Genomic DNA, 27,453 nt, shown 5'->3' on the forward strand with positions numbered 1-27,453 from the left:
CCCTTGAGCATACTCCAAGCTACCTTGACCACTGTTTGATTCTTCTTTTCTACAACGCCATTTTGCACTGGACTTTGAGGAGTATTGAGTTGATGCTTGACTCCTTGCTTCTTGCAGTAGGCTGTAAATTCCGTTGAATTGAAATTTTCACCCCAGTGTCCGAAACATCTTCAATTTCTTTCTTGCCTCATTTTTTATTGTTGCTTGCCAAATCTTGAATTTTTCAAAAGCCTCGGCCTTATCCCTTAGAAAAAATACCCTCATCTTCCTAATGTAGTCGTCAATTAGCAACATGAAGTAGGAAGAACCATTGAGAGCATTTGTTGGCATTTTAAGCTGGCCTCTTGTGGAAATGGTCGCCTATGATGCTTGCTTATCATGCAAGCTTCACATGCATGTGGCATCTTTGAAAAATCTGGTAGATGTGCCGCAATCCCACTTTTCTGCATCTCTTTCAAGACTACATACCTCAGATGCCCAAACCTCTCATGCCGCAGCTTATTGGTATGTCCACATCGGCCCGGGCAGAAAAAATTGGCAATTTGTAAAGGTTGTTGCATCTCGCTCCTTTCCCAATGACATTGTCAATGTACCTACGGTGTACATATTATTGGCAAAATGCTTTAGTACTAAGCATATGTAATATACTACCTTTTGCATAAGAAAAATATTAGAGACGTTTAGTGCATTTTAAGATTTGGTATGGATTTGGTATGAAATCTATGCATCATGCACACTGTACGATACACACACACACACTCTCTCTCTCTCTCTCTCTCTCTCTCTCTCTCTCTCTCACACACATTTTTTATTTTGAATCCCCGCTGTCGTTCATGTCATCCTGAAGCTACCATCGTCTCTCTTAGAGCCCTCCTGTTGCATCTCTCTCTCAGAGCCCTCCTGTTGCATCTCTCTCAGAGCCCTCCTCAACGCTGGCAGAGTTATGCAGAAGGGCTTTTTATGATGTTCCGCACCAGCCACTCATCCCTCGCCCCACCGAGACTCCACCGACCTCATCGGTTTTCTTTACTACCGATATGGTATCTCGAGCTAAACATAGATTCCAACATGGGAGAGCTCAGGATCACACCAGCTTACAGGGTGAGCATTTCATTTATGCAGCTGACACACTCTCTCCTTTTATTGCTTAGGGCTCTGGTAGAAGGTTTCCCGGCTGAGTGGACGATGCACACTATTGTACCGATCCACAAAGCTGGGGACATGTTGGACCCCGGTAATTACAGGACTATCATGATTGGTCATACCTTGGCCAAACTCTATGGGGCTATCCTGGAGGCAGAATTGAGCACACACGCTGAGAGGGAGGGGCTTCGTGCCCCTGGTCAGGCAGGTTTTCGGCGAGCCTTCTCTACTATTGATCACATTTTTACCTTGAGACGCCTGATTGACCAAACTCGGGCACGGAGACAGAGACTCTATTGCTGTTTTGTGGACTTCCGCAAAGCCTTCGACACAGTCCCGAGAGAGCGCCTCTTCCACCGCTTATAGACACTGGGCATACCCCCCGACATGGTGTGGGGGATTTACAGATTATATGAGCAAGTGTTTGGACGAGTTAGATGCCCAGGGGGACTATCAGATATGATTGCCAGCACCATTGGTGTGAAGCAGGGCTGCCCTCTCTCCCCGACACTCTTTGGCTTATACATCGACGAGGTAGCAGACTACATCGTACACGAAGGAGGCTCTGGGATTGACATCTCAAGTACGACTGTCATTCTATTATATGCTGATGATATCATTCTTGTGTCGGATACTCGGACAGGGATACAAAGGCATCTACAGGCCCTGGATACTTTCTGTGCGGAGCGAGGACTCACAGTGAACCTTGGGAAAACCAAGGTTATGGTCTTTCATACATCAGCAGCAGTCAGATGCCAGACTATCCTTACACTAGCCCGGGGACAGGTAGAGGTGGTGGGCTCATATGTATACCTTGGGTTCACATTTACCAGCTCATCAGGGAGATTCTCTATGGCACAGGCAGCCAGAGGCAGAGTGACACGAGGGTACGCAGCACTAGCAATTTTGGAACGCCAGTGTCACCAGGCACACTTCGAGGAGCCCCGTACTAAGGGGTGGCTATTTGATACACTAGTTACTCCAGCATTGATGTATGTAGTAGCAATATGGGCACCAGGTTTGGCTACATCCTCATGGACACAGATAGAGCGCCCTCAGATTTTGATGCTCTCACGGATGATCTGCAGCAAACCTTCAGTACCACATGATATCCTTCGAGCGGAGTTTGCTGTACCACCTATGTTAGTAGAGGCCATGTTCCAGACTATATCTTTTATGCGCAGGATGCGGGAGCTCCCACTAAATCGGGTATCTCGGGCTGCTTTTGAGGCATCCAGACAGCTTGCTGAGGAGGGACATACCTGGTCATGGTACTCCCAGGTGGTTCAGTGGATATCATCACACAGGATTGATATTGACAGATTACCACCCTTACAGTATGACCTAGCTGCACCCACAGACGCCTCTCTCAGACAGAGAGGAACAGAGTCATGAGACATGACATTTGGCAGGCCCACATACAGGAGACTTGGCTATCTCCCAGTCAACCACTCTCGACGAAGATGCTCTACTACAGAGACCACTTCTTGAGCACCTCCACAGACGGCTTCATCCAGCGACCACGATACTTGGAGGTCCACTTATCACATGGAGCCAGAGTAGCCATTGGGCGACTAAGGGTCTCATCACACCAACTAGAGATCGAGAGTGGGAGAGCAGCACGCATCCCTCGAGCAGAGCGCATTTGCAGATTATGCCAGACGGGGGTAGAGACAAAGGAGCATTTTGTTTGCCAGTGTGGTGCTTTGCAGGAGATCAGGGCATGCTATCCTGAGGTTTTTAGAGGGACCACATCACTTAGACAAATTTGGGAGAGATTGGACCAGAGACAGCTAGGCAGACTACTACTAGCACTACAGTGACACAGGGAGATCTTACTTCAGACACCCGCACATCATAGCAGAGGAAGACAATCCCAGTTGACTGACTTCTTCCAGAGATTGGCACCAGTAGCCCTGCCACACACATTGGGATTGGGAGTGACATCTCAGCGAGCGGAGGAGATTCGAGCTAGGCGACGACCCAGACTAGCCGGCTACCAGACACCACGGCTACACCACAGAGAGATCACAGCCATCCGGTCTCGACACCAGCAGGAGGTCCAGGAGCAGCTGGCACATTTTCGCTCTGATCCAGGACGCATGTTCGAGACATTTACGGCATCCTCAGATCGGATGTATGACATATTGTACCCAGACTATGGGACTGGATGGAGTTAGGAGTAGATAACATATCATACTTGTATCACCCCTTCAGCATATAGAGATGCATTAGTAGCCCTAGTACTCCATCCACACCCTCTCGTTTGTACACCACCATTGAGTCCCCTATGGTCGTGTTGTCATGTACATTTTATTCTCACTCCATTTTCCTCTTGATGACTGGAGGAACATCATTGTACTACTTGTTTGTCTCATAGGCCAATTTTGGCCTTTTGCAGACGTTAATATATCTTTCTTTCTTTCTTTCTCTCTCTCTCTCTAGGAGCTCCTAGTACCTTACTTTTCCTCATAGTTGTTGTTTCAGTTTCAGTTAGTTGTTTAGTTGTTTTAGCTTTTCTTACACAGACATTGTATCAGATCCACCAATTGTTGTAACCTTTTTCGTCTCATAGGTCATTTTGGCCTTTTGAGGACGTTAATATATCATTTCATTTCTTTCTTTCTTTCTTTCTTTCTCTCGCCTCCTATGATGGTAGAGGCCATATTTCAGACTATATGCCTGCTAGACAGATTCAGAGAGATGCCACAGGACAGATTGTCATACAGAGCTTTTGAGACATCTAGACAGCTGGCTGAGGCAGGAGACAGAGGATCATGGCATGCACAGGTCACACATTGGTTCTCACAGCATGGCCTAGACATGGATCATCTACCACCATTCCAGTATGACAGGGATGCACCACATATCCGTCTCTCTCATAGTGAGAGGAACAGAGTATTGAGACAGGATCTATGGCAGCTCTATACACGAGAGACATGGATATCGCCTACACAGCCTCTTCCACTGAAGATGCTATACTACAGAGATCACTTCATGAGTATCACTGATGATGGATTTATAGAGAGGCCTAGATACATGGAGGGCTTTTTACCACACGGCTCCCGAGTGGCTATTGGTCAGCTCAGAGTTTCATCACACCGATTGGAGATTGAGACTGGCAGAGCAGCACGGATCCCCCGAGAGGAGAGGGTATGCAGATTGTGCAGAGAGGAGGTGGAGAGTGAGGAGCATTATGTATGTAAATGCAGAGCATATACAGCCATCAGAGAGAGATATCCCATTTTATTCAGAGAGCCACATTCCCTACGCCAGATCTTTGAGGCAATAGACTAGCGCATACTGGGGAGATACATTCTAGACATACAGCGCCACAGAGAGACATTATTACAGGCTCAGACAGCTCCGGAGGGGGGGCGACAGACACAGATTACTACATTTTTTCAGAGATCCATCCCCCTCCCAGCCCCTACACGGCAGGGAATTACTCTCCGGAGAGCAGAGACACTTAGAGCCCGCAGGAGACAGAGGACACCTGGCTTTCGAACACCACACCTATACCAGAGAGAGATGACAGAGATCAGAGGTCAGTTTCACAGAGAGGGTGCGGAGCGACTGGCTCGCTTCAGAGCACACCCAGGCATGTTCTTCAGGGAGCTGTGGACACCCCCTTCACTGATGTATACCATTTTATACCCCCAGTATGGTACAGGATGGAGCTAGCTACGTTGCATATCATGATTGTATACTCCATGCATATAGCTTTGCATTCTCGTAGTAGTAGAGCTCCATCCCCTGCACACCCAGATTCAGCTTTTTTGTTCAGTACTTTTTCATTTTGTTGGGATGACAGAGGATACCCCATACAGGTACTCCGATTTGTCTCATAGGCCGAGTTCGGTCTTTTGGAAGACGTTAATAAAATCTTTCTTTCCTTCTTTCTTTCTCTCTCTCTCTTATGATGTTTAACCGAGCCATGTGTGAGGGTTTTCCTGAGACTTGGAATATGTCCATGATTGTTCCTATCTTCAAGTCAGGGGATCCCATGCTTTCTGGGAATTGTCGTACCATCATGATTGGTCACACATTGGCTAGATTATATGCATCTATTCTTGAGCAGGAGTTGAGTAGATGGGCAAAGAGATAGGCCATACGTGCATCAGGGCAGGCAGGGTTCAGGAGAGGTTTTTAGTGGCCCACTATTTTCCTTGAGGAGAGCAATGGAGACCAGATTGACCAGAGCTTATGCAGCATTGGGGAGACTAGAGAGGATGTGTTCGTAGGTTCAGTTTCAAGAACCTCGAACAAAGCTCTGGCTCTTTGACACTTTGGTCACTTCAGCCATGCTGTATGGAGTGGAGATATGGGGACCCTCAGTGGATCACCACAGCCGAGCTGTTAGCACTGATGGATGGAGATGTATGGAGAGGCCCTTGGTTTCTATGATTTGCCGGATGATTAGGGCCAAGGCCTCCGTACCACATGATATTATCCGTGCAGAGATGGCTGCCCCCCCCATTGGTAGTAGAGGCACTCACTCGGATCAGTCTCCTTTATACATAGCACTTGGGCTCTCCCTAGAGACAGATATGCTCGCTTAGCCCTGGAGTCTTCACGACAGTTGGCATCACAGGGAGACGGATCATGTTGGTATGCACAGATGACAGCTTGGTTCCAACTGCATGGCTTTAGTATGGACAGGCTACCTCCATTTCAGCTAATAATGTGAATATGGAAGTTGTTGAACCCATCCCTACGTAGTACCCAAGGGCAATCGTATGCTAGGTTGGCCCATGTCGACTACTCTACATTGACCCAACCAACCACAGCACCCGACTAAGGTAGTAATAGACCAAACACGACACATACGGTCGTAGGGTAGCTTCGAGACCCATCTGAGGTCATCTGGGTGCTCATTTGGGCTCCCCAACCCGAGGATAGTGTGTCCGGGTAAGATGTCCCTCTACCCTTAATGCAGTATGATATGTGTATATCATCCCACTATCGGAATTGGCATAATGCCAAACCTACCTAAGCTGTCTCTTAACCATCCGGCTACATGTGGCCTCACCCCAGTGTCCAAACCGAGTTTAGCTGGGCGTAAAGGACTCCTTACAATGTAGAGCTAGCCGGTGCAGCCAACATGATGAGGGTGGAGCATTGATTTCCAATAGAGTAGTAGTCGACTAGGTGGCCCATGAGATGAGGGGGAGCACTCTCAGTCTCGAGGGCAAGGAAAACCTTCCTTTTACATGGTTTGATTTATGACTCAAATTGGCTGATTTATGCTGTCACCTCCATTGGTGAAGCTTTTCCTTGTAAGGCTACTTTGCTGAGTGCATGTGATCTGGCTGGTTTTTCTAAGGAACCGGCTCCTAATAAGGCCAAGCTGTCAATCAGCGATTGTTGATGAGGTTTGAATTTCTTTCTTCTTCGTAGTGATGCATTCATTTGGTTTCTGCTTCCATCACTACGAAGAAGGCAAATGAATGTCTTTCTTCTTTCCTCCCATCCATGCTGCTTGTCTTTTTCAGCCTCAAGCCAAAGTCCCTCAGCTTCTTCCTGTACGATCTTCTTTCGCTTCTCGCGAAAGTAATTCTGATTCTTCCTATCGATGTCGATGATCTGCTTCAGCTTCTTGCTGAGCTCTTGCCTCTGCTTTGTGCCTGCTTCTTCAGCTCCCTGTCAAAGTCTACCTTCCATGTCCTTCTCAAACTACAGCTGACATTTCAAGATGTTTTGTTTTTCCAATTATAACCAATCAGGCAAGTTGGAGTGCCTATTCTGCAGCTCGGTTTCTCTGTATTGCTGCCCCTTCCTTTCATTTGATAGGAAAGAGTGAGCTGATTAAAAGTGGGAAAATGGATTAAGCCTTAAGCTTAGATTAACACTTACATACACACAAAGTATTGATTAACACTCACAAACACACAAAGTATTGATTAGCACTAAGCATAATGAGATTTATCATAATGAATGAGACAAATGCATAAAGACAAGAGAGCATAGTTTCCACTAAGGATAACTCGGGATTATACTAACCAAAAGAGGTTACAACACAAAGTACTCTCTACACACTATTTAAAGGTTACATCACAAAGTACTCTCTACACACTATTTAATGAGTGAGAGCTAGTTGAAATTATAGGCCTCCATGAGCTAGGTGCCGAGAACCACTTTCCTCTCCACCTTTCCTAAATCTACTCCACCTCTCCTTCACAATAGGGAGGTGCCTTGATTAGTGGAGATTCATGACACCTAGGAGAGCCATCAGCCCCTGACGTGTCACCATTCTAACCTAGCACTAGAACTTTAGACCAAGACCTTTATCTAATAATCCAGTAAGGATTAATGTGACCTTATACCATAAGGTATGGATGTAGATAACCTAAACTAACACCCTCTCTTGATCTACATACATATCGTGCAGGATGTGTAGATCAGTGAACACACACACACAGTGTAAAATGAAAATGCCCACTAGCGAAAAAGATATCCACTAAGGATTACAAAATTAAGGTATCCACAAGGATAACAAGGTAGCAATACATGCTATGAAGTGTAGCAACACATGCTTTAAAACACATAAGTAGCTTCAATGATAGTGCTAGCCTAGTCCGTTGCCACTGCTTTCCCTTGGTCTTTAGCCTTCTCTCCATCCTTATCTTTGGTCTTTTCTTTGCCTTCGCCCTCGTCCTTCTTCCTTTTGTAACAATCTTTGATCACATGCCCTTTCTTTATTAGGTAAAAGCACATCCTTGGAGCCTTCTTCTTCTTCTCTCCTGTTGCATAAGTTTACTTGTCCACACCTGGAGAGAGAGAGGATTTGCTAGCCTCTATTCTAGTCTCCTCCATGATGAGTGATGACGAGACTGAGTTAAGAGTGAGATTTGGATGATCGGTTATGGCAGAAACACATTGCTCATATGAAGAGGGCATGCCAGAGAGGAGTATAAACAGTGCTTCCTCCTCATCAATTATAACACCAGCTCCACTAAGCTGGTCTATAAGGCATCTAATGTTATCAAGGTGGGTTATGTTCACTCACCATTATATATAGACTCACTCACATATTTCATGCTGTGTGGTTTTGCTCTGATCTCTCGTACATCTGGTCCTTTCATCCTTTTGCCCTCACATGGTATCAAAGCTATGGTGAGAAAAGGGATTGAAGACCTCGAGAGCACACAACATGGATCATCTACCCGCACTCCCGGAGGACCCATTCTTCTCACTAGAAGTTGTTTCTCCAAACTTTGATCTATACCACATAGGGAATGGGACTTCTTACTCAATGGAGAGCCCCGTTCAAGATCTTACTTTGGGAGACAATCAACCCATGTACATCCACTCATCTTCACCAGCTTTGCCATCACAATCGCCCTTTCTGACTTTATTAGATTTTGTTTCCAGAGGGGGATACATTCCTTCTGCCAATGTGGCTTTGTGGGACCTTGGCATCCATCATCTTCTCTCTTCTCTCATGGTCCCCTTTTTGGCCTGTGAGGGGGTGTGTGAAACTAGTATTTTCCCCAGTCCTAAAAAGGGGATTTTTCTAGGTATTTTTGGTTTTATTTGGGGATTTTTGTCTTGGCTGCTGGCCGACAGCCTTTAGGCTGGCCGACCAGCACTCCCCCTGAGTATATATAGCTTTGCCTCATCATTCACCTCAATGTACCATCATTGATCATATCCGGTACCACTTCATATGCTGCTACTGCTGCTTCTGCCGGGCTCTACACCACATAGCTTCATCATCCTCACCCTCACATGACAGCACCTTAGCGTTTTCTCATCTGGCCTCATCACGAGACACCAGCCCACTCTTTGCAATAGGCCACACAGTGGGACAGCAGCCCTCTTTGCTACATTCAGCGTTTTACATCAGCATTCATCAGCGCTTACATCATGTGAGCTGGTTCCTTGATGAAGGTAAGCTCTGTTTCAAACTTGCAGCAGACAGGTGCGTAAATATTCAGCAGATAGAAGCTCCACAATGAGCTGCAAATCACAAGTTTTGTTACTTGAACCAATGGTTTCCTTTACTCACAAAAGAAGGCGCTCACTCACCAAGTATATGAGCTGGTTCCTTGATGAAGGTAAGCTCTGTTTCAAGTTTGCAAAATGGGTCCAATCCTACCTCTCTCACTCAGAGAATTAAGTTGATGGTGTTAGCTCAAATCCGCAAATGAGATGAAGCTCCCTCTCTCTCTCTCTCTCTTTCTCACTTGGCTTGCCACAGTGCAAGGGAGTTTCTCACCTCTCAAGGGGTTGAGATACACAAAGCTTCTCTAACTGAATCTAATACAGGCCCAATTACCCACTCAAACTATCTCACAAAAGCTCTAATAGAGATGCTATTCTCTCAAGATAATAGCCCTCTCTTCATCAAGGCTCCTAATCACTAAGGTTAAAAAAACCCCAATGCAAACCTATTGTTCTGATACCAATTGATAGGAAAGAGTGAGTTGATTAAGAGTGGGCAAATGGATTAAGCATTAAGCTTGGATTAACACCCACATACACAAAGTGTTGATTAGCACTAAGCATAATGAGATTCATCATAATGAATGAGACTAAACACAATGATTAACTCATAAAGACGAGAGCATAGTTTCCATGAAGGATCACACAAGATTATATTAACCAAAAGAGGGTACATCACAAAGTACCCTCTACACTATTTAATGAGTGAGAGCTAGCTGAAATTATAGGCCTCCATGAGCTAGGTGCTTAGGTCTACTTTTCTCTCCACCTTTCCTAAATCTACTCCACCTCTCTTACACAATAGGGAGGTGCCTTGATTAGTGGAGATTCTACAAGAACCACCCAGCCACCATTCTAGCCTAATGCTAGAACCTTAGACCAAGGCCTTTATCTAATAATCCACTAAGGATAAAGGTGACCTCCATAAGATATGGATGTAGATCACCTAAACTAACATCGCTGATTCATCATCTGCCATTTAAAGAAGTAAGAGCATAATTAGATTCATAATGGCTGATGATGCTAGAGAAATAGATAAAATCAGGGCAGCTAACTCGGTGACTATTCCTCCTCAATTGTTCATCAATATGTTTTGTACGAATGCGAAATGGCCATCAATTGCTTGAAACACAACACCAAAGACACTGCTTGCATTTTTAGCCCTGGATGGCACTGTCTAAATCTCACTCTGATACCACTGACAGGAATCTTAACGTACAAAAATAAGCACCTGAGACCAATAGACAGCATGCAAAACTGAACCTACATCCACACTTTGACACCAGTGTTGGGTCCAACAACCAGAATGCAACACCCCCACCCCGCTCTTCGTGCATAAATAGATAGGGAATCTGAGCAACGTGTTTTTCATCTTCTCTTTATCATCCTCACCTACTTTCTTCTCCGCTTCCTTGGTTTCTCTTCCTCCTCTCTTCTAAGTTCTTGCCAAAGCACTACTGCAGTGTATAATTTTGTTTTCTGGTTGTTTCTGGAAATATCTTGTTATTTTTAAAACATTCTTACTTTGAAACATTGCTGGTTTTCCTCAAGGAGCACAATTTTTCCTTACAAAACCTCAAAAACCTCGGAAAGAAAGCTTCCTGTGACTATGCTTGCAATGCAAGGCTGTTTTTGCTACTGCATGTGATCTGATAGCAAGACGTGGACAGAAAAAGAACATGGTTTGCCAGTGAAAATTTTCAGATATACGATGAGTTTGTGGGAATATATTCTGGTTGTTAGTCTTCAGCTTGTTGTGGCCTTGATGCGTCTTCTTTTAACAAGTCTCTCTACTAATTTTGAACTTGTTATGGACAGGTACGCAATTGTGTGCGATCTCAAGGCTCCAACATCAATAGATCGCATCTATAGGTTTTACTCCCTTCACCATCAAATTTGAAATGACGTGACAAATTCTGTAGTAGACCTGGATCCAAATAAAGCTTCTAAAAGTCAAAAAGCTGCTTGATATTTTGTTCGAGTTACACACATATGCACACGCACACGTGCACACACTCGTGTGTGTGTGTGTCTATCTATCTATCTATATACATACATACATACATACATACATACATACCTATGTGTGTTGCGTGCATGTGTGTACATATGCACACGCACACCCACACACACTCATATATATCTGTCTATCTATGTGTATGTAGGAGAGTGTGCATGTAGACACACACGCACGCGTGTGTGCACACACACACATGGATATAGATATATATACATATGCGTATGTGTGTGGATATGCATATAAAAACAATCTTTTAATGAAAATGGTAGTCATTCAGATCACTAAATATCTTCTTATGTTTGCACAGAGTGCAATCATTATCTATTATCCATGCGAAGTACATGTTTGATGTGTATTTCAAAATAGACAGACCAAAACGTGTGTGTGTGTGTGTGTGTGTGTGTGTGTGTGTGTGTGTGTAGACACACACACGTGAACATAGCCTTTACAAAAAAAAAAAGTGTGTGTATAGAGAGACAAAGGCCTACTTTTTGGCCTCCATTGGATTCAACATTGTGACAGCTGTCATAATAAATAAGGGATTATTGTTGACCTTTCCACAAGATTGTGGTAAACATAACTTGGGTCTGCATCACATGCGAGTATGGAAAACTATTACTACACTGTTGTGGCCTTTTGAACCCATCCCACCCCTGGAAGATAAGGATAGACTTCATGATTGGCAACTTGTTGGTCATACCAGTCCTCTTCGATTGGATGCGCTTTCAGTAATGTGTACAAATTGTTGCTTCCTTCCCCATGGATCCAGCCTTATGCTAATACTTTATGTGGGAAATGCATAAGAATGCGAAATGGTGAAAACAAAGGCTTCGACTAATCTGGGTTTGTAAGTTGCCTCTCAAACAACATTTATTCTTATGCAGATGCCTTGTGGGAATACTTCCAGTTTCCACTTTTCTGGCAAAACAACATATCTCCATGATAGATGTTGTAGGTGTGGACGACATGTAGAGTCTGTACCACATCTTCTTTGGCATTGCACAGAGTCAAGGACTTTCTTGCAAGCACTAACTCACAATCTCCAAGGACATTTTCCATCCTTCAAAGGAGGAAAACTCCTATGGATTTTTAGTGTTTTGCTATTTTGCATGGCTAGATTTGACACTTTCATGATCTAGATGAGATATTGGGCACTCTGGAATCTGGACTATTTGGAAGGCTAGGAACCATATTATGTTTTGATAGCCTTCTCTAGATGCTTATGCTTTCTTTCGTGCCAATCTTCGTGAGTTTCAATACAATTTTAAATAGCTGTACCATATCAAATGGCAATATGTTGTTTTCCTTTGCCGGACATCAAGCCGAACAGTACCACAGCTCTCTTCTCTCTCTTGTTCCTGAAGTGCAGGCCGCACAGTGGTACCGCAGTCGGGCGGGCTCCTCTCTTTGTTTTGCTCAAGTTGTACAGAGGTACAACAGTTGGGCCATTTCTTCTCCTCTCTCTTCACCACTCCCTCCTGGGCATTGGTTTAGGGGCTGTGTTCGGAGGTATCAAGGACTCTTTTGAGAGCCTTTTTCGGGGCTGTTTTGGCACAGAGTTCGGCATTGGGTTTGACAACGCACTGGGCTGTTGATTCATATTGCAGGACATGTGTGGCTTCTGAGGCTTGACATGACAAAACATGTATGGCTTGAGAAGCTTGACATGAGAGAACATGTAGGCTTGACATGAGAGGACATTATGTGGCTTATGAGGCTTGACATGATAGGACATGTGTGGCTTGTGAAGCTTCATATGACAGAACATGTATGGCTTCTGAGGCTTGACATGACAGAACACGTATGGCTTCTGAGGCTTGACATGACTGGACATTATGTGGCTTATGAGGCTTGACATGACAGAACATGTATGGCTTGTGAAGGCTTGACATGACAGGACATTATGTGGCTTATGAGGCTTGACATGATAGGACATGTGTGGCTTGTGAAGCTTAATATGACAAAACATGTATGGCTTGTGAAGGCTTGACATGACTGGACATTATATGGCTTCTGAGGCTTGACATGATAGGACATGTGTGGCTTGTGAAGCTTGACATGACAGAACATGTATGGCTTGTGAAGGCTTGACATGACAGGACATGTGTGGCTTCTGAGGCTTGACATGACAGAACATGTATGGCTTTTGAGGCTTGACATGACAGGACATGTGTGGCTTGAGGCTTGACATGACAGTACATGTATGACAGATACAGCCTAACATGGTGTGTTTTTCTTACAGTACATGTATGGCAAATGTAGCCTGACATGGTGTGATTTTTTTTTCTCAGGACTAGCAACCCTGGTGCTTACCTTGTATTCATGTTTTTTTCCGGAAGGATTCAAGATTCTTGAACATTCAGAAAAGCGGCAACTTTGCCGAGTATTCTATGGTTACAGTGGATTTGGAATTATGGTCTTAATAATCAGATTATGGCAATCCATCTGCAATACTTGAAGGGTATTTTCCCACTCATACCAGGTTTATACAATTGTTGACAACTATCTTATAAGACGACGGGGATGCCACCATTTGGTCCCTTTCAGTCTTGACCAGTGTATCATACACCAATCGGAGCCAAGGTGTGAACAGGGATTTTCCACACAGAAGCAGGGAAGTCACAGGATGGAAGACGCCTGTGTAAAGCCAAGGCTTGTTGCAGAACTTGTGTGAAGGCTTATCTGGCATGTCTCTATCTGAAGACGGATTACAAGACATGAGTTTACAGGATTTTTACTCACTTATGGTTTATAAAGATACTTGTTCACACTTACTTCTAAGTGGGTGGACATATGGGGATTTGGACAAGGAGCATATACATGAGGTGGACCTAAAATTTTAAGCCATGTGTGAATACTTCAAGTGGGTGCCTAACTTTGCATGGATCTTGCAAGCTTATATATATATATATATATATATATATATATATATATATATGTGGCGGCTGTTTATAACTCCCAAAAACAAGGGTATTTTTGATATTTTTGGAGAGGCTGCCACTTTTGGCACAAAAAGGGGAAAAAGCACATCTATTTTTGGGTGGGTCGTCTCTATAATAGCTTTGAGGCATGATCATTGTTGGGTGGCAACATCACGTTCTCTCATTTCTTCGAGCGCCGGCCTACAGCAGTTTTTCCTCTCTTCCCAGTTTGCTGGTCGTACAGCAGGCAGCAGATTTTCCTCTCTGTTCACTGGCCGTACATGTGGGCAGCTTTCTTCTCCTCTTCGCTGGCCATACTCTGTAGTAGGTGGCTGAGTGCTGATCGCACAGCAAGTGCAGCAGATTCTCTTTGCTGGCCATACAGGTGGACAGCACACTTTCTCTCTCTCTTCGCTGTCTGTACAACAACAGCAGTGTGTTGGCTGTACAGAAACAGTTGTTTTCCTTTGCCGGACATCAGGCCGAACAGTACCACAGCTCTCTTCTCTCTCTTGTTCCTGATGTGCAGGCCGTACAGTGGTACAGCAGTCGGGCGGGCTCTTCTCTCTGTTTTGCTCAGGTTGTACAGAGGTACAGCAGCTGGGCCATTTCTTCTCCTCTCTCTTCACCACTCCCTCTTGGGCATTGATTCAGGGGCTGTTTTTGGAGGTATCAAGGACTGTTTTGAGAGCCTTTTTTCAAGGCTGTTTTGGCACAGAGTTCGGCGTTGGGTTCGACAACGCACCGGGCTGTTGATTCATATTGGTTCTTGGAGCGGTTTGTGCTTTGATTCCTGTGCAAGTGTTTGCTGAGGAATCTTTGTGGAAAATCCGGTGCAGTTTTGCACCCACCTTGGTTTGTTTGTAACCCTTTTATTCATCGGAATAAAGCAGTTCCTACAAGGGGCTGGCCGTTGCGGCTCAATGCAGTGTTTTGAGATTGTTTCTGGTTATTTCCACTGTGTTTTCATATCTTTGTTTGGCATCTGACGTCTCTGTTTATTGCTCCAGGTCCCCGTCTGGTTTCAGACATCCCACACCTCAACCCTTTAGCTGCATCCCCTTAACCCGGACCCTAGCAGCATCCTCTTCCCCTCGCCCAACCCCTTTGGGCATCCCCTCACCCACTCACCCCCTTTGGCGGCCACCCACTAATCCCTTCAACCTTCCCTCGCAGACGACCCTCGTCCTGTCCCAACTCACCTTCCGTATTCAACTTGCTCCTCCCTGCCCGAGTCAGTAGACTCCTCCTCCCCATTACCAATCTTTTTTTTTTAAGGCCAAAAAAAAACTTCAGGCGTCCTTCCTCCTTTCCTTCCTCTACCTTGTTTGCCAATGTTTTCTCTTCTACCATGATGGCCTTACCAATACTTCATCGCCCGCTTCCCCCGGCCGCTGCATTCCCTTCTACGACACCCAAGCTTCTATGTCGGCATCTTTAATGGCCATCGATGGAAACTCTACAGCGGTGGAGAATCCTGGTTCCATTCTGCGGTCGTCTCTACCAGGTACCGACTTTACTGCACCACAATCTCCACCTCCCACCTCCACCGTGGTCTCCAAGGTACCTTTTTCCACCCCTTCTTTAATTTCATATGATTCCTCCTCTTCCTCGAGTTCTTCGGATGAGAAGGTTGTACTGCCCCCCTTCCAGCCGACCCCATCCACCACCTATACGCCACCACCATCTCCGTCCTCCCTCTTCTTCTCCACAATCTGTCCGCCTTCCCTCTTCTTCTCCCATTTTCACCCAACCTTTCCACCTTCCTGCCACTCCATCCCGTACCAACCCATTCACCATACTTCATTGATCCCCATCCATTCCAACTCCCAGAGTTTACCCACTTATTTACACCCACCCAGCTAGCCACTTTGGTTTTGCAGGGTCTACCTTCTCTTCCACCCTTGCCTACCCTTGATGCGTCCCTCTACGCCTCATTCCTCAGCACCTTCCCACTACTGCCTAATGGGCAACGCCTTGCCTCCGCTTACATTGCACAACTCCTTTGGCCTCCCGAACATTTGGTTTTTCACCGCCGCTCCAACGCTCGCATCCTGGATATTTCCCTGGTTGAGCTTTCTGCCGCCACCATTGCCCTGCAAGCTCCCACCCCTTCACTTCCCAGCTCCCGCGGGCACTGTCCACCTCTATGTTTTATTTCACTATTTTTTTCTAGCCCGTGAAATCCCCACTGCTCCACTGCCCTTCCTCTCCATCCATCACACTGAGGCCTTCTACTGTTTGTGCACGAGTCACACTTTTCCACTCTGTCATCTGTTGTATTATGAGTCCCTCCGCCTTCATTGCCACCATTTTCGTACCCAACTTAGTAGGCCCGACGCCACCTCCTTCACTTGGCCTTCTGCTCGTTTTCTCACATATCTTCTACAGCAGCCACCCATGCCTCTTCCCTCTCCCCCGCCTTACCAACCTCGTCAATCCACCCCTTCTGTATCTTGCATCCGGCCTAGAGTGCTACGTGATCTCCCTCCATCCTCTCGCTGCCGCACTGCTTCCCCCGCTCCGCCACCCATTCCACCTAAACCCACTATAAGCAGCCCTACATCATCCCACTGCACACCACCCTCACTAGTAGCTGTTTCTGCCCTCTCCACCATCCCATCTTCACTAGTAGCTGTTTCTGCCCTCTCCACCATCCCATCTTCACTAGTAGCTGTTTCTGCCCTCTCCACCATCCCATCTTCATGAGCAGTTGCTTCCGCCCTCTCCACCACACCATCTTCTCGAAAATCTCCTGCTCCTTCAGCTGCTCAAGCGACACCCTCAATGGTGACTACCACCATCCCTGCTGTCACCTCTACAATCGGCTCTGGAGGGCCATCACTGCGTGCTCCCACTCTCGGAGCCCCGCATGAGGTGATACTCCGTGTCGATCGGGAGGAGGACACGGAGCGTATCGAACTTCCTGATTCCCCATTCTCCTACGGTGCTCCATACATTTATGTGGGAGATATTCCATGCCTCCGATTTCCTGACCCCCAAGAGCAACTCTCAGTGCCACACCCTCGTCGAGCTCGTTGTATCGTTTGGGATCTCGATAACCTCTCCACAGATCTTCGCATCTACTCGGCGTATCTCACCGACTATATTTTTGAGCTATCCATTGATCGCCGCCGTCAACGGGATCGCACCCGCCACGTTGCGGATACCATCCGTAGTCTCCAGGCTCACGTCTCCACATTAGAGCAGCACTTGTTGGATACAGAGTCCGAGCTCACCCACCTCCGCTCTCCATCTTTCCACAGCACTGACGAGGTGGTCAGATTGCGTGATCTCATGGAGCAGCAGAATCGGGAGCTGGTCTCTTTACGAGCCCAAGCTACAGAGTTGGATACCCTCCGAGCATCTCTTCGCCCTCTCCAGTTCCTTCTCACCGGTCTTCCCACTTCTTCATCAGCTGGCGCTAGCACTTCTTCTGGCGCACCTAGCACTACTTCTGGCAGTATTTAGATACACTATTTCATGATGGACATTTTCAGTTGTATATACCATCTTTTTATGATGTTATTTTTGTCTGCACTCTTTTTTTTTTCCCAGAAAGAGACTTCTATTAAGTATGAGAAAAACATACAACAATCACAGCTATAAGCCGGAAGAGAATGTGTAAGGTGATTTCAACCACTGAGGAGCATCATGATGCCATGTAAGACCTGTGGTACTAGAGGAAAAGAAGATGCCATGGTCCCATTCCCGCATAAATATCACACGCTTCGCCTGCGCAGAACGAGAGGGCCCCTGAATGCGAGCCCAAGTAGCCATAAGAGTGTGGATGATATCACCCCATATAGTACTAATGCACTGAGACCCAAAAATCTGGACACCCTCAATAGCCTCTGGCATCTAGCTCTCCAGATCTACCATGCTGTAATACTGGCAATAATCTCCCAACTGGTGTCAATCCTCTGTCTAGGGGGTGTATAATTAGAGTGAGGAACATCCTGCAATAAACCATGCTGGGCAATACCTCTACGAATGAAAAAAACAGAATCTGTACCACTGCCCTCATAAAAAAGTTGTGGACCGGACTAGGAGAGCCAAGCAACTGCCCCCCAAGTCACATGCATGGCTCAGCCACTCAATTTGCCCATAAGTTGGGCTACAGGACCCCAAATCTGCTGTGCAATGCTACACCCCCATAGACAATGTTGTACAGACTCAGAATCTGTCGCACATCTAGGACAGGAAGGTGCTACACCGAAAACTAATCTCCACTGATTGGTGGGGAGACCACCATGTAAGAATAACCAAAAGAAATGAGAGATCTGGCTCCTTTTGTATGAGTGCCAAAGTCTATGCCAATATCTGCGCTGTATCACTGGAGAAATATCATAGGTCTCCCAATGAGGCCTGAGAGTAGGGATCCTATGCATCTGTCAAGTGAGGAGAAGCGTGGCATTCCAAACAGTGAAACTGAAAAAAGGAAGGCTTTTCAAAGGATCGAAGGCATCAATCCACTCCCACTCTCCTGGATCCCACTGAAGATATCTGATAGGACTGCCACCATATAGCCACAAACACCAAGAGCCATGAGTCACTATCTGAGGAGAAGGGTCAATGAACCAGTGCTTCCCCGAGCGACCAACAATCCTCACTGGACTAAGCCTAGTGTTTGGTATGATCTCCTCCATACTACATCTCCTCAATCTCCCACCAGGCATGATAGAATACATGAGGAAATCTGTATCATCCTGGCCTGGCAGAGCAATGACCTGCAGAGGTATGCCTATCCTTGAAAAAACTTCGGATGATAGTCTCCGCCGTGAAAGGTCCCAGAAAGCCATTCATGCGGAATAGCTGCATCAATCTAATCAATACGAATGCAAGAGCCCCTAAGATGCTGAGTGGATGCAACTCTCCGATCCTCCGGAAGACTCTTAAAGGTCTTCCAAGCAAGAACTGTGTATGCGCATCTCTCCCATCCTGACCATTTCATATACTGAGATGCACCAAGTGGCCGACCAGCCTCATCCCTAATGAACTTGTTCCACATAATAGGTTGTCGATCAGTCTCGTCCAAAGACCTAGGAAGCCTTTGTCGCAAAAAATATCTCATGCTTCTCCATGCTCTGACAATGGCTGCAATAAGAGGGGAAGATGGTGCCCTAATATCAGCTGCACTCTTTTCATCAGTGTATTCAGCATAATGTAATCAGTGCTTTGCACTCTTTTCATCATTGTACTCGGCATAATGTAATCAGTGCTCTGCACTCTTTTCATCATTGTATTCCGCATAATGTGATCAGTGCATACCTGCATCTTTGCATAATGTAATCAGTTCTCTACACTCTTTTCATCATTGTATGTCCCAAAACGTAATCAGTGCATACCTACATACCTGCATCTTTGCATAATGTAATAACCACATCATGCATACTTTCCATATGTCAACCTCAAGGCAACTTACTTTTATCTTCCTCACCAAGGCCGGTGAGCACTCTAGTGGTGAGCGACCTGGAGCCACCAAGGGTGCCCACATGGACTTTCCACCTAGATGTCCACATGGTGGACTGTCCACCGCAATAGCGTCACTGTGTGGCAGTCACAGTGAGTCAACAGAGGCACCAAGTATTGGGATCATCAAGTGGAGATGCACCACCACAACCAACACAAGGAGGTGCATTGAAGGCTCCAACGGCACTAACGGCACCAACTGACACTCCACCGGCATCTCTAGAGATAGGAGATTCCACCAAAGGCTACGATGCCACCCAAGGCATCCACCAAAGATAGGAGATGCCACCGACTCGACCTCAGGCATATATGGCCCCTCGTCCCATCTTGGAGGACATCCTTATTCGGCAGCCCTATCTCACTTGGAGGACATCCTCATGCTCATCCTTGATACCACTTTGTACCTGTTTAGTACCCCTTGTTCTATCATCAGCTGGAGCTGTGTCATCCTCTTCATTGTGACCTCTGTTAAGTGTGCACGGTACAGTGAAGGACATGTATCAGTGTTCTCTGAGTAGTGCAAGTGTTTTCATTCCTTCCAGAGTCTCGTGTCTCCTCATGTTGTGTTCCGCTTCATAGTGTCTTCTGTGTTGCGCCGTGAGCATCGAGGACACCGGACATACTGTCCAAAGAAGAGCCACCATATAGTGTGCTGGGCAGCCAGCTCTGCTACAATACACACATAGTACGTACATTTGTATGTGTGTGTGTGTGTGTGTGTGCGCGTGCGCACTTCCCACTAGTAATATATCCTTACTAAAATTTAAAAAAAAAGTGTGCGCATGCGCGCGCACACACCAACTCCATATAGCATGTGGTTGCCTCACCTTCCAAAAAGTGCAGAGAGTTGCCAAGCCGGGCAACCTGATTAAATTGGCGCATGGCCATGTACGTAAATACCCATTTAAGAAATCTTCAGTATCAATACCTGCCCTTTTTTTTCCCGACTGGCCTTAGGCCCAAGATCCTCCCGTAGTTTCCGTTTTTCACCGCTTGTAGGCGCATTTCACCGCCCGAAAGCGCTTTTTCTGCCTGTAGGTGATGCCGCCGAGGGAGCACCTAGTGGGGGTTTGAACCCAGGACCTCCCGGTCCCAAGACAAACATCTCACCACTTGAGCTACCACCTCATTGGCCATCAGTACCTGCCTTTGGTCTGTAAAGCATTAGAAATATGTTAACCCCTTCCATCAGATTGGAGCCAATCCAGGCTCACTGCATCAAAAATGTGAGGGTCCGGAGTGTATCTGATTTGTGCCCTTAAAAAGCATTCACTTAGGAGTAGCTGGTGGGAACAAGGGTCCTTCGTGCTCTCTTCCACTCACAACTAGTAACACATTCAAGAACTTACAGGAATAAACAAAAGACCAAACTCTGCTCATTATGTATTCAACTTCCTTATTACAAATCCCTTAGGCAAAGAAGCTGCCAATGGACTACTAGGCTTGGTGTGCATATTACAAGAAAATATTTTATTCAAGTTCATTCATCCTTGGTTTGAAGTAGCATAGCGCTGACAAGGGCACCAAACATGTTTTGCATGATAGTGTAAGATATTCTTCATTCTGGCATCAATATATGCTCCACAAGGTGGCCCTCTAGCTTCCACTTCCTGATTCTAGAGGCCTTGATGATGGCATGCAAAGTCTTGTTCTATTTCCCTTGGTTGGCTTAAGAGTGTGCAACACCTTGCACTCAAATGCACATGTTTTGCACAAATCATACTCAGCACCTTCAACACTCTCCAAAATACTATGAATAAGGGTTCCTAAGATGGTAGTACACACCCATTCACATACACGTGCAAGCACTTCACTCGTTAACCATGCACACACACATGTAAGCCTCCCTTATCATCCACTTTAGCTCATCCAAACCTTGAATTCTGCAGAGGTTTTACAGTCCTTAATGCACCCATTTAAACACTACTAAGTACCCCCATTAGGTTTGCTTAGAAGACTCCAACATGAGATGAGTAGCACAACCCTTCCAAAACAATCCCCCAAAACATGCATGTGCACACACACACACTCTCTCACAGTTTTCTAGCCCCTAACATATTTATTTTAAAAAAAGCTAAGGCAGCGGCCACCACGTAGACAAGAGAGTGGAGAATCCCACATGCCTTGCAAATTCATGGGTCCAGCCCTCTATGAGGCCCAAAGGGAGCCCTTTTATATACACATATGTGTGTGTGCGAGTGTGTGTGTGTATGTATCTATATATGTATATATGCACACATATATACATACCTCTTCTTCTTTTTTTGTAAAAACACTGTCTATATTAATGTACAGAGTGAAGCCCTGCACACACATACATATATAGATAAATATATATATATACACACACATATGCATATATGTACACATATAAATGTGTGAATGAATGTATGAATGTATTTGTGTGTGTGCACTGTGTGCATGCCCCCTGCTGGACAGCGGGGTAATTTAGTCATGTGGGCAAGGACCCACCAACATAACATATTTTAGGATGTTTATACAAGATTTTATGCTTAAGGGTACACTGATGAGACGGTTTTTTTGTTCTGTAGGATAAAGAACATGGATCCCAAAAAGGTAACATTGTTAATTGGTTAACAGTCTTAAAAGCTTTTCTTCAGAAAATTCGTCATGTATTTCCTTGTCTTAAAAATGGATGATGTGGTTTGTTATCAGCCTTTGAGTATATTATGTCGATCTTTCCAAGACATCGACACATACACAACTGGCTTTCCACGCGGGAACAGTCAAGGTCATACCAATATCTTCCGTGTTGCTCGCCAGTGCCTCCCGGGACCAGTATGTATGCTTTTTCTTGATCCACTATCAATATCCTAGGACATAAGAGGATGTTAAACATAATCTGAATCAGAAATTCAGTTCTTTTTAATTGATGACACCCTTTTGACCTACAGTATACATTTATACTCCCTGCTAGCAAGGAAATGCCTAAGCAATGTACAAACTTTGGTGGAAGTGCCGAGAGCTGTGCACCAAGGAAAAGCGTGGGTGTTCGCATGCCAAATGATGTCATTTGTCAAGCTATTCTGAGGGAACTGGATGGCCCTTTGATCTGTACAAGGTAAAAGAGTTCTGAATTCTCTTATTACCTGTTTATGCTTAGGGACAGGTATAGCATGATGTTCACCATAATGCTGTGCTGTAGGCCCTAATAGTTCTGCATATACATGCAGTGTGCGAAGGCCAGCTGATGATAATTGGCTGCTAGATCCAGTTATTATATCCGATACCTATGGTGCTTCAGAAGGTAAAGAGGTAAGATAAGGTCACGGTTTTGCATGGCCTGTATTTGCATCAAGTGTAAATCTAGATTGTAATGTTTATGTGGTTGTGGAGTTCAGGGTGTGGACTTTGTAGTTGATGGAGGTGTGCGAATTGCGGATCCATCTACTGTGGTGGACATGACGGGAACAAAGCCCAGACTCTTAAGACGCGGCAAGGTATACTTCTGGCTATTTATGTAGGAGTTTGGATGTAGGGCCCAGTCTTCTTTTGAGTCTGTTTTTCAAATCTGTGCTAATATTGAATCGATGGAGCAAAGTTAGGGTGCTTTGTGTCCAGTCTCTGCAGCCTTGAGGATTCGGTTGTATAACTTATGAAAGGCCTTTGTGTCCTCAGTATCCTCACTGCAACAAGCTCACCAAACTTGTCATGTAGACGGGTTCTTTATGATATTCCTGATGTGTGCCCGCAAGATCAGAAGGGTGACTCCAGAACTAGAGCTAGAGGGAGAGTCAAAGACAGGTTCTGCCAGAAGCAATGGCACGATTGATGGGGTCCATTAATTGAAAACCTAGGCAAAGCATCATGAACAGCAGTTGTGTCAACTGCAAATTAACTGCCCATAAGCTCAAGCACCATCTTGATCAGCAGGTGAAGGATAGAGATTCCTGCATGTATATACATGAATCCACTCCAAGTGTCATGAGTCAAATCCGACCATGTCAGCTACAATGTCAGGCTGGTAATCTTGGCCAACATTATTAAGCAGTGCTCAGTCAGTGATTAGACTTCGTTTGGGAAGTAAGGGTCTTACATTAGAGCCTTAACAACATCTCCTTTAGGGTTGAGGTGAATGAGACAATCTGATTTAGGCATCATACCTGTAAACCAATTCTCCTGTAAATCCCTGGTAATGTTTGTGCCAAACAAGGATTAAATAGAGAGAAACGACATGCAAGGGTAGAGATAAGAGGAACATAACCTGGTAGAATGAGAGTGTACAGGCAGAGGTCTTGGATCTAAATTTCTGTGGTAGTATGACTTTGTGGCATAAAATATAGATCTTTTTTCAATTTTGCAGGGAGTTGTAGAGGATTGGATGCTTATGGAACCCTTTAGCACTATTGAAGCCCCATCCGACTTTGCAACAGCTAATCCCTATGCGTAACGCAAGCCGCAATCTAAGTGCATTCTGTTTGATGTTTCCTTTGTAAATTTGTACAATAAACTGGCCATTTTGTCATCGATGTTACGTGGTTTTGTGAGTTTTTTCCACTAATTGTACTGTTTTTAAAAATATAAAGAAAAGAGACCATTTTTTGGATGTTCTTCTCCCAATGCTATTGTTGGGAATGTAATCTAACAGGAGGACTTACTAATATTTACAGTTACTTTCTTGTCAAGCACATGGATCAGCTATAAGGGAGACTTTTGTGTGGGATGCGAAGTTTCACACAAAAAATTGGTAATATTTTAAATGAATGAACGTTAGCGTCTAGGGAGACTCATCTTCTCATACATGTTTGTGCAGGCCCTACACACATTTACCCTCAACCCGACTTGCTCATGCCACCCTAGCCTACCCTGCTGCACACTACTCTTGCTGCCCATTTTTTCTCCCAGCTACCTGTTTTGTTTCCTTTTCGAGACTTCTATTAAGTAAAATAAAATCATACGAAGGGAGGTCTCAAACCAAAAGGTACGGAGATCTCAACCAATCAGGGGCACTATGCTGCCATAAAAGCCCTGTAGGAATGGAGGAGAAGAAAATACCATGGTTCCACTTCATAAATGTGTTGTGTTAATGTGTTGTGTTCTGTATGTGCAATTGTCATAAACATGAATACCCTCGAAGACTTGTGAGCATCTCCTCCCTCCCTGCCTCCCTCCCCCACTCTCTCTTTTTTTTTTCTTTGTGAAACCATTCTTTTATCTTATATTCGAGAACCCCCAAAGTGAGAGGCTCTCATTAAAGTACATCTAAAAACAGTGGAAAAATACTTCATAGTTTTGTTGATCAATATGTTGGACCTTAAAACTGTCATGCAATGACTAACGTAATGATCAACGGAAGTATACGTACTTGTCAATCTGAGGTTGTGCAAACACCTCATAATTACGATCCAGCCATATTGTCGTATAGCGTTGCTGGCGGCTCTCCCCTGGAAATGGAGGTTACTGGCGATGCTGAGTCGGACGGAAGCTGGCTGGACAGGAAAGGCAGGGCGACGGCTTTGAAGATCTTCGTCACGGTCTGATTCAGGCCTCTCAATGGCAAAGAGATCGCCAATCATGACCTCTCCATGTGGGAGTGCCTGGATGACAGAACCGTGGCTTGCCTCTACTCCCACTCCGACAGAACAACTTTCCCCCAATCATAGAAAGAGAATTGGGCAAATAATTTGAGTGTTTTTAAGCTTTGCCTGTGTGGAATCAGAGAACCCCATGGTCAAGTTGAGCCAATAGTGGAGTGTCAACCCCGTGCAGCCGCGTTAGGCATGAGAAGGTGGCCTCACCAAGCCCATACACTCAAGGGGGAGCTCAGCTCACGAAAAGAGGGGTGCGAGTCGCTAAAGTGACGGGGGCGAATCGTTGGAGAGGGAGGAGATGAGTCGATGAAGAGGGGGGCTGGTTGGTGAGAGAGGGAAGAGACGAATCGTTGAGAGGTCCCTCTCAATGGCAAAGAGATCGCCAATCATGACCTCTCCATGTGGGAGTGCCTGGATGACAGAACCGTGGCTTGCCTCTACTCCCACTCCGACAGAACAACTTTCCCCCAATCATAGAAAGAGAATTGGGCAAATAATTTGAGTGTTTTTAAGCTTTGCCTGTGTGGAATCAGAGAACCCCATGGTCAAGTTGAGCCAATAGTGGAGTGTCAACCCCGTGCAGCCGCAGGCATGAGAAGGTGGCCTCGCCAAGCCCATACACTCAAGGGGGAGCTCAGCTCACGAAAAGAGGGGTGCGAGTCGCTAAAGTGACGGGGGCGAATCGTTGGAGAGGGAGGAGATGAGTCGATGAAGAGGGGGGCTGGTTGGTGAGAGAGGGAAGAGACGAATCGTTGAGAGGTGGTGGGGGCGGGGGTGGGTGAGTCGTAGGAAGCGGTGGGGTTAGGGCAAGTCGCGAGGGGCTGGGTTTGGGTGAGTCGAGAGGGGTTGGGTGTCAGACAAGTCGCGAGGGGTTGGGTTTCAGGGATGAGTCATGAGTGGGGGGGGGGGGGGGGGGGGGGGGGGGGGGGGGCTGTCACACGAGTCGTGAGGGATGGGTGAGAGGGGGTTGAGGGCATGGTCACCATGAAACTCGTTTCGGTGGCTTTGAAACTCGTTTCACGTTTCAGTATTGAAACGTTTCATGTGCACATTGAAATTATATCGTTTCATGTGGGGAAAAAGGTTGTGATTTTGTGTGCTTTTTAGCTTTTATAATTCTTTCTCTTTCTTTCTTTCATCCTGTTTGTTCTTTCTCTTCTCTTTTGTATGTCTTCTTTATTTACTGGTGATAAATATGCTAATATCATCTTGTAACTATTGGCAAGTACCTTCACATTTTATGTATATGATCGTTTTGGTCCAACGTTTCATCGTCCATCTACCTGGTGTTGAAATGTTTTGTTCCAAAATAAATCGTTTCCGCATCATTTCGTTTCGTTTCGATAGTGAAACGTTTCGCGGTGACCTTGGTTGAGGGACGATTTGTGAGGGAGGCTTGAAAGTGGAGGCGAGTCGACAAGGGAGTGGAGTTGGGGGTTTGAGGTGAGGCGAGAGGGGGGGTTGGTGGAGTCACAAGGGGGGTTGAGGTGAGTCAACAAGGGGGCGTGGGGTCAGGTGAGTCATGAGGAAGGGGTGGGATGGGTTGAGTCGTGAGGGGGGTGGAGAGAGGTAAGCAGCCGAGTCGTGAGGAGGTAGGGGTTGGGTTTGAGTGGAGTTGTAAGGGAGGGGTTGGGTCTGTCGAGACAACTCGGGGGCTGGGGGTTGAGACGAGTCGTGAGGGGAGGTTCAATGAGTCGTGAGGGCGGGCTGAGGGAGGTGGGTGAGTCGTGAAGAGAGAGAGTGGGGTTGAGTCGTGGGGGGTAGAAAGAAAGAAAGAAAGAAAGAAAGTTGTATTAATGTCCTCAAAAGGCCAAAATGACCTATGAGACCAAAAGGTTACATCATATCCATAAGGTACATCATCCTGGGTACAAAATAGTAATTAAGAAAGATAACAAAAATCTAGAACTATAAAATCTGATCTAGGTACATGAGCAGAGAGCTCTCATATCACCCTAATACATCTCTCATGGGCCGCTATGACATGGTGCTCAAGGTGGTAAAACTCAGCCGGCAGCACGAGAAGGTCCTGCGATGATGGGAGATGATGGCCCGGATCCTCCTATGGTGGCGTGGCCGTGGGCGAGGACCATGGGGTCTGGGGCGTCGAGCTCTGCATAACTCAGTGGCTCTGTCGAGTGTCACACCTCTTGGCCGAGCTCTTGCACTAGCCTGTGGTCTGGGTATGGTGGGTGGATCAGCCCTCAGTGTGTTGGTATGGAAGAAGTCGGTGAGAGCTCTCTGTGCTTGTCCTCAAGCAAGTACAGCTGATCTGGATCTCACTAAGGACTCCCTATGTTTGCGGAGCTCTAGAAGAAAAAGTCCAAGGCATCTCTAATCCGGGAGGTCCATGATCCTGGAAAGTGGTCCAAACCTAGTCGTAAGAGGCAGTGGAACC

At 45.9% G+C, this 27,453-nt stretch overlaps 2 protein-coding genes across 3 annotated transcripts in view; both read left to right on the forward strand.

The window, feature by feature from the left end:
• The window catches only part of LOC147619837 (DHBP synthase RibB-like alpha/beta domain-containing protein), a 61,885-nt gene extending 37,736 nt beyond the window's left edge, over positions 1-24,149 (forward strand). For both annotated transcript variants that reach the window (XM_086825684.1, XM_086825683.1), the window contains exons 3-9: positions 10,909-10,962; positions 22,056-22,080; positions 22,180-22,302; positions 22,419-22,585; positions 22,698-22,779; positions 22,866-22,964; positions 23,828-24,149. In XM_086825684.1, the coding sequence (XP_086681810.1) occupies positions 10,909-10,962; positions 22,056-22,080; positions 22,180-22,302; positions 22,419-22,585; positions 22,698-22,779; positions 22,866-22,964; positions 23,828-23,914 (637 nt within the window). In that variant the 3' untranslated portion in view covers positions 23,915-24,149. The remainder of the gene's footprint in view (positions 1-10,908; positions 10,963-22,055; positions 22,081-22,179; positions 22,303-22,418; positions 22,586-22,697; positions 22,780-22,865; positions 22,965-23,827) is intronic.
• On the forward strand, positions 1,817-4,685 carry LOC147619838 (uncharacterized). The gene is made up of 2 exons (XM_086825682.1): positions 1,817-2,424; positions 3,934-4,685. Exons 1-2 carry the CDS (start codon positions 1,867-1,869, stop codon positions 4,438-4,440), a joined length of 1,065 nt encoding a protein of 354 aa, XP_086681808.1. The 5' UTR covers positions 1,817-1,866; the 3' UTR covers positions 4,441-4,685.
• Positions 24,150-27,453: the final 3,304 nt, after the last annotated feature.

This window comes from Cibotium barometz, chromosome 32 (assembly GCF_041138505.1).
Source record: "Cibotium barometz isolate CiBa-2024 chromosome 32, ASM4113850v1, whole genome shotgun sequence".
NCBI classification, from domain to species: Eukaryota; Viridiplantae; Streptophyta; class Polypodiopsida; order Cyatheales; family Cibotiaceae; genus Cibotium; species Cibotium barometz.

Excerpts from the sequence above, each read along its gene's own strand:
- LOC147619838 (XM_086825682.1), top strand. The coding sequence starts at position 1,867 with ATGGTCTTTCATACATCAGCAGCAGTCAGATGCCAGACTATCCTTACA. Across the intron at positions 2,425-3,933 it reads CCTGGTCATGGTACTCCCAG|GTCACACATTGGTTCTCACA; the intron begins GTGGTTCAGTGG and ends TGGCATGCACAG.